Source organism: Camelus ferus, chromosome 2, assembly GCF_009834535.1.
Source record: "Camelus ferus isolate YT-003-E chromosome 2, BCGSAC_Cfer_1.0, whole genome shotgun sequence".
NCBI classification, from domain to species: domain Eukaryota; kingdom Metazoa; phylum Chordata; class Mammalia; order Artiodactyla; family Camelidae; genus Camelus; species Camelus ferus.
Window position 1 is genome coordinate 49,560,611 of NC_045697.1, and position 12,546 is coordinate 49,573,156.

At 32.4% G+C, this 12,546-nt stretch overlaps 1 protein-coding gene across 2 annotated transcripts in view; it reads right to left on the reverse strand.

Annotated features, from left to right (window-relative positions):
• USO1 (USO1 vesicle transport factor) overlaps positions 1–12,546 on the reverse strand; it is a 70,222-nt gene that overhangs the window by 50,987 nt on the left and 6,689 nt on the right. For both annotated transcript variants that reach the window (XM_032457861.1, XM_032457857.1), the window contains exons 2-4: positions 7,078–7,164; positions 6,936–7,000; positions 1,280–1,356 (exon numbers count right to left, since the gene is read on the reverse strand). In XM_032457861.1, the coding sequence (XP_032313752.1) occupies positions 1,280–1,356; positions 6,936–7,000; positions 7,078–7,164 (229 nt within the window). The remainder of the gene's footprint in view (positions 1–1,279; positions 1,357–6,935; positions 7,001–7,077; positions 7,165–12,546) is intronic.

Genomic DNA, 12,546 nt, shown 5'->3' on the forward strand with positions numbered 1-12,546 from the left:
GAAAAAAAAAAAAAAAAAGAAAGTCTTCTTCTTTAGTGTTTTCTAACAAGTGTATTGCACCTTTTTTTCTCATCTGAGAAATGACTAGGAGAAATAAGAATCTTTTCCCTCAAAGTGTGTTCTTGTGCATAATGTATTTAAGTATTGTCATATGATTGACAGCCTCTTTTTCCAAGAGAACCAAATTATATTTACTAAAGATTTTTCACCCCTCAGAAATTAATAAAGTTGTCAGCTAGGTATCATAGAAAAACAAATATTTAAGAAAAAGGATATTTAAGGCTAAGAAATTGTGACTATTCAACACAACACAGTTTCAAATGTTCCTATTACTGGTGTTTTGTGAAGTTAATGTCTACCTATATTTCTGCTCTACTTTTATTTTAATAAAATATGTACAAACTCAATATCATCTACATTTCTTTATGACTTATCTACTCAGATTTTGAAAGACCTTAGAATTTCAGTCTAAATTAGACTTTTAAAATGCATGATTATGTCCACTCTTCTGATTATCTAGAAAAATGAAAAACCTACATCCAACTGCAGCAGCCAATCTGGTATGAGGATAGCACTCTTCAATAGCACTAAAATGTTACACAATGCATGTTTTTACAATACATAGAACAAATTGTACACAGATTTCCAGTCGAGTATTTCACAGTTGACAATAAACATAAATGACTTAAGTAAACGACTACCTTATTTTAAGTATGCAAATAATTTGAAACAAAAAAGAAAAAGAAGGATGTACTAAAGGGATGTGTGGATTTCAAGCTGATTCATATCATTTCACGCCAATTAGATTCAATGTAAAGAAAACTTCTAAATTTAAAAAATTGTTGCTTTTTATAAATTAACATATCCTATGTTAAAAGTTTAAGTATATAATATGAAAAAAAACCTTCTAACTTCATACTGCTCACCAGATAACATATAAATAAAATAGTTTAGTTTTCAATCAATAGCCAAAAAATGATTAAGTAATCTAGAGATAGTATACTAACATTCATTATGCTTAACTAAAACCAAATACAAAGAGGGAGAAAAGTATTTTTTTAAAAAAGAAGAAGCTAATTCCATCTCCAAATCACATATAAAGCAATTGTCTTAAAGATATTTTTCTGGAACTAAGCTAACGTCTTCCATTTATTGATTTCAAAGAAAGAAAGAAAGAAAAAAAAACGTAAATAAATTTATAAAATAAACTCAACTTTAAATCAAAATTGACACAATCCAGTTAATTTTATGCACAGAAAACACAGTAAAAGAAACTTACCTACTTCTTCTTCTTCATCATTAGATATAATATTATATAGCGTGTCCAAAGCATAACCTATTATTTCAGAATCCGAACTGGAAGAAACAAAAATTATTATATTTATACACTGCTAGTTAGATTATACTTGTTATGACTATTTTAGACTCTTATTTAGCAAGATTGTATAAAACATTAATCCCATTTCTAAAAACCTACCCCAACAAAATATCAGAGTGCAAATTATAAAGATGTATAAAGGTTCAGTTTTACTTATAATCATGAAAAATTAAAAGCAACCTAAATGTCCAATACTTTTTTAAAGATGTGGTAAATCCATACATATAGCAATGATTAAAAAATGTCTTTTCAAAGAATGTTTAATGACATGGTAATTAAAACACCCTTGATTTAATGCCAGTAGGAAAAAATTAAGTATAACAATTAAGGTACAAAATGATCCTATTTAGCAAAAAATAAAGATAAAGATACATTCATGTGTGTCTACATATATTTTAGAAAACCTTAAAAATAAATTTGTAAAATAAACCCAACTTTACACAGTAAAATTAGTACAACCCAGGTAATTTGTAAGTCTGTGTGTTTGTTTATATATGTTTTGTAATATTGTTTATATAAACATAACAGTATTATCTCTAGTTGGACTACTAGAATTTGTTTCCTTGATAAGTATTTTATTTTTAAAAAAAAATCCTATGGTAAACATGAACTGTTTATAATGTCTGGAAGTATAAGATTTTTAGTCGTTGATAAACAGACAAATTTTGAAAGCATAATGGATGATAATGGTATTTAGAGTGGAAAGCAAAGTGAGATACAGGTCACAAAGATTTAATGAATATGAAGAAGTGATCGGGAGCAAAAGCAAAGATGAGGGACAGATGGGGTCACAACCAGAGGATGTAACTCTCAAATGAAGTGGGTTTTTAACATTATTATTACTTTATCTTGTTTTTGAGAAATTTTGAGGGACATCTTTTTAAGAAACTATCGAGAAAGCAGGAATAGAAGGGAACTTCCTCAAAATGAAAATCCCACAACATCATATGTTATGGTGAAAAACTAAATGCTTTACCCCTACGATCAAGAACAAGATAATGGTTCTTGATCTAGCCACTTCTTTTCAACAGAGCTGGAGGTTCCAGCGAGAGCAGTTAGGCAAGAAAAGGAAATAAAAGGCATACATATTGGAAAGGAAGAACTAAAACTACACCTATTTACAGAAAATATGATCTTGTACATAGAAAATCCTAAGGAATTCATTAAAAAACTACTAGAAGTAGTAAACAAATTCAGCAAAGTTGAAGGACAGATGCTTAATATAAAAAAAAATCAATTGTACTTCTATATACTAGCAATGAACAATCAGAAAATGAAATTAAGAAAACAATTCCACTTGAATAACATAAAAAGATTAAGATATTTTGGAATAAATTTTACTCAAGTACAAGACTCATACACTGAAAACTATAAAACGCTGTTGAAAGAAATTATCTAGAGCTCAAAAAAATGAAAAGACTTTTGTGTTCATGAACAGGAAGATGTAATGTCGCTAACATGGTAACATACCCCAACTTAAGTTTATAGTTACACAATCCCTATAAAAATCCCAGGTGCCATTGTTGCAGAAATTGACAAACTGATCATAACAACGTTATGGGAATGCAGGATAGCCAAAATAATCTTCAAAAAGAAGAACAAGGTTGAAGCACTCATATTTTTCAACTTCAAAACTTACTACAAAATTACAGTAATCAAGATTATGGCACTGATATAAGGATAGACATATAGATCAACAGAGCAGAGTCTAAAAATAAAGCCTAACATTAGTTCAATTGATTTTTGGCAAGGATGCAAAGACCATTCAATGAGGAAAGAACAGTCTCTTGAACAAATGGTTCTAGGACAACTATATACATATATGCCAAAAAATGAAGTTAGATCCCTACTTCACATCACATACGAAAATAAACTCAAAATGAGATATAAGACCTAAATGTAAGAGCTAAAAGTATAAAACTCTAGGAAGAAAACACTGGCATAAATCCTTAAAGCCTCGGATTAGGCAATGGTTTCTTAGCTATGACATCAAAAGCATATGCAAGAAAAGATAAAACAGATAAACTGGATTTTGTCAAAATTAAAAACTTTTGTGTATCAAAGGACACTATCAAGAAAGTGAAAAGACAACCCAAAGAATGGGGGAAAAAATTTGCAAATCATGTCTGTTAAGGGACTTGTATCCAGAATATACACACAATTCAACAATAAAAAGACAAGTAACCCAATTAAAAGCAAAGGACTTAGACATTTCTCTAAAACATACACAAATGGTCAAAAAACACGTGGAAAGATGCTCAGTATCACTAGTCATTAGGTAAATGCAAATCAAAACCACAATGAGATGCCAAGTTACACTCACTAGGATGGCCATACAAAAAAAAGGGGACAATAACAAGTGTTGGTGAGGAGAAATTGAACCTTTATACACTGCAGATAAGATATGAAATGGTGCAGCCACCATGGAAGTGTTAGGTAATTCCTCAAAAAATTAAACACAGAGTTACCACATGACCCAACAACTGAATTCTCTTGTATAAAACATGTTTACACAAAAACCAGTACACAAATATTCATAGTAGCATTATTCATAACAGCCAATAAATGAAAATATCTCAAATGTCTGTCAACAGATGACTGGATAAACAAATATGACCTATCCACACAATGGAATATTATTCAGCCATAAAAAGGAATGAAATACTAATACATGCTATAACATGGATGGACCCTGAAATATTATGCTAAGTGAAAGAAACCAGACACAAAAGCTGCACATTGTATGATTTCATTTATATGAAGCATCCAAAATAGTCAAATCCATATAGACAGACAGTAGATTAGTGATTGCTAGGCACTAGGGGGGAGGAGAGAATAGACAATGACAACTAATGGATACGCAATTTCTTCTGAAGTGATGAAAATGTTTTGGAATTAGTGGTGATAACTGCACAACATCATGAATATACTAAAACCAGGAAAATGTACAGCTAAAAAAAAAACTATCAAGGTGTCATAGTTTGGAAACATCAGTGAGAAACAGACAACTTTCCGGCCCTGAGTGTGGGACTTGGGAGAATGAGCAGTCTCTGCTCAAGATGGCTATAAGAGAAGCAGACTCATGCACAGATGGGAAGTTTCAAGCTATGACAAGTAAGGGAACACAGCTCTGTGATGCTTGAAGGATTCTGAGAGGCCAAGAACAAAAGCAAAACAAGTAACGAAGATCAGAAGTGGCAAAAGATGGCTGCAGAATATAGACCTCTGCAATCCATGAAGTTAAGACAACACTCACAGAGCATTCTGAAAACAGGAGACAACAGATAAGCATTGGAGGCAAGTGGAAAGGGAATTCAGCACAAGAAAAGGAATGAAACACAAGAGTTTGGCTCTGTTGCCTAAGAGGCGTAATAAAACACCCATCAGCCTCTAATGTGATCAATTATTAATTCACACATTCAGAAGGCTATATGATACACACTTTATATAAGAGGCTGCCTTCTTTTCTGATGGCCTTAGGCGAGAACTCATTTCCTTGCCTTTTCCAGTTCTAGAGGCACCCTTTCTTCATCATTAAAGAAAGTAAAGACAGAAGGAGACCTTCTCATATAACTTCATTCTGATCTCCTCTTCGGCATTCCTCTTCCACTTTTAAGAAACTTTAGGATTACACTGGGCCCACCTGCTTAATCCAACATAATCTCCCTATCTCAAAGTCCATAACTTAATCACATCTCCGAAGTCCCTTCTGCCATCTAAGGTAACATTCATAGGTTACGCTGATAGGGTATGAACATCTTTGGAGGACCATTATTCTTCCTGCTACAGCTGCTTACTCTGCATTGATGGATTTATTCAAATGCATTAGAATTACTTGGCTATGAAAGGTAGCCATTGTGAGTTACACTGTCTGAGGATGTTAGGAAAGGCTTTAACTGGTATGAATAAGCAGTTGGGCATTGCTGAAATAAAATTAAAAAGAGGTTATGAGCATAAAAAAAGCTTATATGTTTTGCTCTGTTTGAAGAACTTGGACTTCACACTGCACTGAGCTGGTGAAAGGCATTAAATAGGTGAGTGATAGATTTACATTTCAGACAGATTATTCTTGAGATGCATACCCTGAATGGAAGGCCAAAGAGATCAGAGGCAAAGAATATGGTTTGGAGGTGGTGGTGGTTTTAAAACATGTCAAAAAACTCTTTGATACAGCTCTCTTCGAAACGTGGAATCTAATTTTCCTCAAGTGTAGGCTATATTTATTAACTTGCTTCTAGTAAAATAGAATGTGATGGGATTGATGATATGTGACTTCTGAGACTATGTCCTAAAAGGCACTGTGGCTTCTCTTTGTTCTCTCTCTAGGATCACTTGCTCTGGGAGAAGCCAGCTGCCGCATCATGAGGATACTCAAGCAATTCTTTAGAGCAACAAGGTGAGGCAGGCATCTTGCCAACAGCAATGTGAGTGAGCCATCTTGGAATGATATTCTCCAGCCCTAGGCAAGCCTTCAGATGACTGTAGTCCTGGCTGACATCTTGAATACAACCTTATGAGAGATCCTAAGCCAGAACTACCTAGCTAAGCTACTTCTGAAATCCTGATCCACAGAAACTGGGACATAGTAAATATTCTTTTCAGCCAGTAAACTTTAAGGTAATTTGTTATGTAGCAATAGATAACTAATATAGAGGCTATGAAAATAGTTTATGTGATTGATATTGAGAGCCAGAACTAATACCAACAATGGAAACCAAGAGAATTCATGGATTCCAGCTGTTTTTTGGCCTGGATGGTGTAACAGGTTAGGGAGAGAGATGAGTTCAGTACAAATTCTCTAGTTTCTTGCTTGACTGGAAAGGTGCTATCAACTGGCAAGAATCTGGGTCAAAAGGCAGTTAAAGGGAACGGCAGGGGCAAGCAGAATAAGGGTTGGACAATCGGAGATAAATCAACTTTCGAACACTCTGAATTTAAGATACTTGTGAGAGATCTTGATATGGTGAAAATGTCCACTGAGCAGTTAAAGCTTGTAAGATACATCTAACTAGAGGTAAGATTTGAAAGTTATTCATGCACAGTTGTCAGTTAAAACCAAAGATGCATATATAATCTCTTAAAGAGAAACTGAAAGAACTAAAAATAGGCAGAGTGATCTTTCTCTTAATACATGTTCAGATGTAACACTTCACTCTATTAATACAGTTTATTTATTTAAAAAAATCCGCCAAAAAGTCTGGATAACTGATATAACATAATACTCATATTACATTAGAGGACAGTACATTGTAGTATATCTAAGTGAAAATCAACAAGTCTTTTTGCCCAGTTCAAACTCCCAATTTTATGCCTTTAATTAGTAGTTACTTAATTCCACTTTTATATAACAGAAAACTCTCAGCCCCTGGGGGTTGAAATTGTCTGTCCTAATGTATGGCACAACAATTTGCACCAAGTGTCCAATAACTATTGAAATGACAACTGAAAGTAAAAACTTAATAGCCTTAATATGTCTATCATTTCTGGAATAGTTACTCTAAAACAAATTAATTAAAATTTCAAGAAAAATTAGGGAGAAAAATCATTAGAGACATACCAATCTGTTTGTAAAACATGGATAAGATGTTCCATAGCTTGAATACCCACTTCCAAGCGATATTTCTGCACAAAAGAAAAATATTATTTAAGTAACTAATATCAATCTTAATGAACTTAATAACTGATAAAGTGTTACAGACCTTAGATAATGATTTGAGAGCACGCACAGCATTTCTTCGATCATCCAGTAAAGTAGATGAAGCTACTCTGTCACAAAGCTTTTGAATCTGTTATGGAAAAATGAAATATCATTAACAGAATAAAAGGAACAAAAAAGAAAGTTTCCCCCCAAATTTATACTATTAATTTTGAGAAATAAAATCAACAAATGTGATGTCATAGAAACAGTATTTCACAAATCTAAATATGTATTTAGGTAATATTATAATCTCATTACAGAGATCAAACAGATTTTTCAGAGAGACTTGAAAAAAAGTGTGGAAGAGCAGTCAAATAAAGTCAGTCATATAAACTGAGTTTGAGAAATTAGAACCAGAGCTTTCTAAACAAACTTATTATAACTTTTTGAACCATGAGGGGTGCATTATCCATTAGGATTATGGTAGAAAATGAGAAGTTAATAAATTTCTTAAAATAATGATTGCTTACATCATAACTTCACCCTGACACTTCCACTATATATTTGAACAAGAAAAGTCAGAACTATTTACCAAAAATTTAAAGTTTTAAGTGTGCCTCAAAATCTAGAAAGATCAAACGCTATTATAAAAGCTTTTAATAAATTTTGCAGGAATTAAGATTAGAACTGAATTTAAAATAAACCATGGAGGATTACTGACAATAGGAAAAAACTGGAAACTGTCCATCAAAAGAAGAAAAACTAAATAAACTGTGGTACATTCTTCAGTGGGCTACTATGCAGCTACTCAAAAGAATTAACTGTGCTTACATGAAAACAGTGTGATTTAATAAATAGTGGGGGAAAAAAGAGCAAGTTGTAAAACTATGCAAATTGTGAGCCTTCTGTAGCAAAAGCACCAAACTGTATACGCAAATTTGCATTAAAAAAGAACTGGGTAATTTAAAATTCTAAAACTTCCAGAAGAAAGCACTGGAGAAAATCTTTGTGACCTTAAATTAGGCAAAGTTTTCTCAGACACATACTAAGAGTACAATCCATAAAAGAAAAACATAATTTGTACTTCATCATTCTTGTTCTTCAAAAGACACTGTTAAGAGAATAAAAAAGATTAGCCACAGAATGAAAATGCCTGGAAAACACCTGATAAAGAACAGTTTTTACTACTACTATATTCAGGTCCTTTTATAGCTCTAATAGTTACTGTTTTATTATGTTATTATTCATTCTTTAGTGACAGCTCTAATTAAGATTCTATAAATAAGATTTTGGCATACCACAAACTTTTGCACCCTATGTGTTGGAATTAATGGTGTATAAATATTTTTTGTGTTTTCCAAACTATGTTCTGCAGATTTCTAGCGTCCCAGAAGATATTAATAGACTTTCTATGATCACAGAACCAGTGGGAAACACAAGGTTACACAAAATTAAATAGGTTTCTGCACTGCAGGATTTCTAAGTTTTTACTATCCTGATTTGCATTTCTTCATACTGTAGATGCAGTATGTTAACCAAGCCTAGCTTGACTTCGTTTTTATTCATTCTAACTGCTCACATTTAAAAATTATTTCTATCTTGAACTGCACTTTCTTCATCATAATTATACTGACTTTCCAAAATGGAAATAAAAATTTCTCTTTATTAAATAACTGGTTGATACTTTATAATTTTTTTCTTAACCATGAAAAACTATGTAGTTATCTCTTAAAAACATGAGCCTCAGTACTCTCAGCTTAAAGAATTTTAGGGCAAAAATAGGTTTCCTAAGAATGATTATAATTTATTCTATTTGGGTCTTCTATATCTTTTGTTAATTTTTTTTCTAAGTAGTTTAGAGTTGTTATTACGACCAGGAAGGCATTTTCTGCTTTTTCCTAGCCCTAGACCTCAAGTACTGTTTCCAGATCTGAGATTCCATCTTGCTTAGAATACTTAGTGCCAGTATCCTATGAGGTATGAACTCTAGGGTCAGCCCCATCTTTGGTGAATAGAGAGACTTGTATCAGAATAAGAACTTCCATGTTTTGAAGCTCTTTAATCATTATTTGTTGAATGTGGAAACGTGAAAGCTATTTGATGCTGGTGGAGACACTTAGCTTTAGGAATATTGGAGGAAAATGATCATAATCCTACAATTTGGGGGTTTGCTTTGTTTTCACTTTCAATTTTTTGTGTTCTAACATGCAAACATTTGAGCCTTAATTTAAAAAAAAACTTTTGAGATATACACGAATATAATAATCTTAGTCATTATGGAGATAAACGTAAGTTAGAATAGCAATGATGTTATTTTCAATTTTTCAGACTCACAAAAATTAAAGCAATAGTACTATATACTATATGATTCCATTTTTATAAACAACAACACCAAGCAAAACTAATCTACACTATTAGGAGTCAGGATGGTGCTTACTCATGGGGCAAACAGTGATGGAGTAAGCACAAAAGAACTTCCAGGGTGCTAGTAATATTCTGTTCCTTGATTTGGGTGCTGGGTGTGTTCAGGTTGTGAGGTTTACATACATGACATGCACACTTTTCTATATACTTTAATAAAATGAATTTTAAAATAGAACTCTACAGGACAGACAAAGATACAGATTAATAAACTTGTTTATATTCTATCAAAAGGAAAATAACCTAAAAAAGTGGCAGTTTGACAAAAGCTATTACAACTTAAAATACTCATACCCTTTCTGCCAGGCATTCTTACTTCTCGAAATTTATCCTTTAAAAACATGCCCACAACTACACAATGTTATATAGTAGAATGTTCTTTGTAGCAATATTTTTAACGGCTAAAAAATAAACCTAGCTTCTGCCACATAAGAATATATTAAATAAGAAATCTGTGACCCAGAAGAGGGCCCTCACCAAACCATGCTGGCACCTTGATCTCAGACTTCCAGCCTCCAGAACTGTGAGCAATAAATTTATGCTGTTTATTGGGGAAAAAAGGAGGAGAATCTAAAGGTTCATTCATCAATCAGAAAACAATTAACTAACATATGGTACATATACACTATGCAGTTAATCAAATGAATGAAGCAGATCCAATGCACTGACATGAAAAGACATCTAAGATACATTAAGTGAAAAAAGAAAACTGTTAATAGTATTTAGTATGAACTCATTTTGGTTTAAAACTGTATCATTAATAAACTAAGTGAACATGTATAGAAAAAAATTAAGACTATGCACCATACTGTCTTTTAGTGGTTGCTGAAAATATTCATTTTCTACATTATTTCTGATGTTTGAATTCTGATAATGAACAAGTATTACCTTTATAAACAGAAAAAGAGCAGTAATGGAATAAAGTGAAATGGTACTGGAATTTCTGGGGTATTTTCATGACTGAATAAATTCATCTTTTAGAGATGCTATCTTCACTCTACTGATCAAAATAACATGAAATCAACTTGTAATTGATAAAAATAAACTACCATAATAAAAAATCCTCAATTGGCTCCCTGTTGCCTATAAGGTAAAATACAATTTTTTTAGATTAGAATGCACAGTCATTACTCAATCAATAATCACACACTGAGAACACATGTATTTGTTCTCGTGCTAACCGTAATAAGATACGGTCTCGACCACGAAGAACATGAACAGGAAGACAGTTGTGTAAATAAAGTATAACAAATTAAAAGTATCTAAGTTAGTACTTGTAAAGCAGGTGCACAAAAATAAATCAATTCTATCTGAAAGTGAAACTGCTACAGACTGAATGTTTACTTCCTGCAAAATGCCTATGTTGAAAGCCTAATCCCCAATGTGATGGTATTAGGAGGTGGGGCTTTGGGGATGTGATTAGGTCATGAGGGTGGTGCCCTCATGAATGGAATTAGCACTCTTATGTAAGAGACCCCAGAGAACTCCTTCAAGCTTTCTGCCACATGAAGACACTGGAGAAGGTGGCGGTCTATGAACTAGGAAGCAGACCCTCACTAGACAAAGAATGTGCCAGCACCTTGATCTTGGATTTCCCAGCCTCCAGAACTATGGGAAATATGTTTGTTGTTTAAGCCAACTAGCCTATTACATTTTTGTTACAGCAGCCCAGACTAAGACAGATACTGTTTAAGAATGGTATTTAAACGATGCCACTCTAGAGTCAATAACTAAAGGATGAGTAGTTCCTCAGACAATATTGGGAAGGAATGCCAAGCATAGAAAATAGCATTTCAGAATGAAGTTTTCTTATTTAGAATAAGAAAACTGGTCTAATTTGAGTTTTTTAATTTTACACAGTTATGAATTAAAACTAATTTTCCACTGTACACATACATACATATTTCTTCTATTAAAATAAGGGAGATTCTAAAATGTGAAAACTTTCCTTTTACAATAATCTTAAATGCTTGTTATTTCTGGAAATGATAAGATCTAAAATAATGTGGAGAAAAACAGCAATATGTAAGATTAAACTGTTAGCTAAAACTAGATTATTTTCTAATGAGTTCAAATTATATATCTCTTCAATAGGCTCTGATTAATAAGGAAATCAGTTTTTTTTAGAAGGCTGTAAAATGTAGCTTAAAAATTAGTCATTACTTTAAAGTGTACTATTTATACATAGAGAAATAAAATCCATTCATCCTTGAGTTTGGATAAATATTATCGACTATTTTTAAGACTATAAACATGCTTTTTATCTATTAAACTTGGGTTACAGCGGCAAGTACATATTATTCTCAATTGGGGATTTTAATCAGAACTTTCTCTGTGACTTAAGACAATTAAACTCAGATCAGTCAATCATACTGCAACCAGTAAGAGTCAAAAATGAATATAAGAACAACTTACTTATCTCAAACCATAATGAAGCTATTTCAGATACTTTCTGTCAAGCACCAAGATGGTCTTTTTCATTTTAGTGATTTCTGATGGCAATCTAAGACTAACTACAAGTTTCTCTGTCTTTTTAAACAAAGAACAAAATTATACGCTTTTATAGCATTTAAACCTAAGTCCTCTCCAATATCAGATATAGGGATGCTTTAGATATTTAACTAAAATAACATAAAAGTCTTTGCATAGTACCTGGCACCTATAAATGTTCAATAAATGTTAACAAATTTTATTATTGCCAAACTTCTTATGACTACTTTGTATTAGCCTTCTAGCCTATCAGGATTTTGGCTGTCATTTCCATCATATATGTTTCTAATAGACCATTCAAATTTTGCAGATTTTAATTTGCTACTGAGTGAAAAATTTGATAAGTAAGCTAGATAGTAATATCCCTACAACCCCAAATAATTCAGGCTTGAAATCAAGATTGAGTACATTTGCAACTTCTACTTTTGGTACGTGAAGGTCAAAAATTAAGCACTCACTGGATACAGACTGAAGTGCAGGTAATGGGTAATAAGAATGAAGCAAGCAGAAAAGTAGAGAAGCAGAATGAATGAGGATGTTATTGTCAGAAGGAAAAAGGACAGTATTTCAGAGTTGAAAGATGTTTATTCAGACTCTGTTATCAAAATGCTTTTATAGT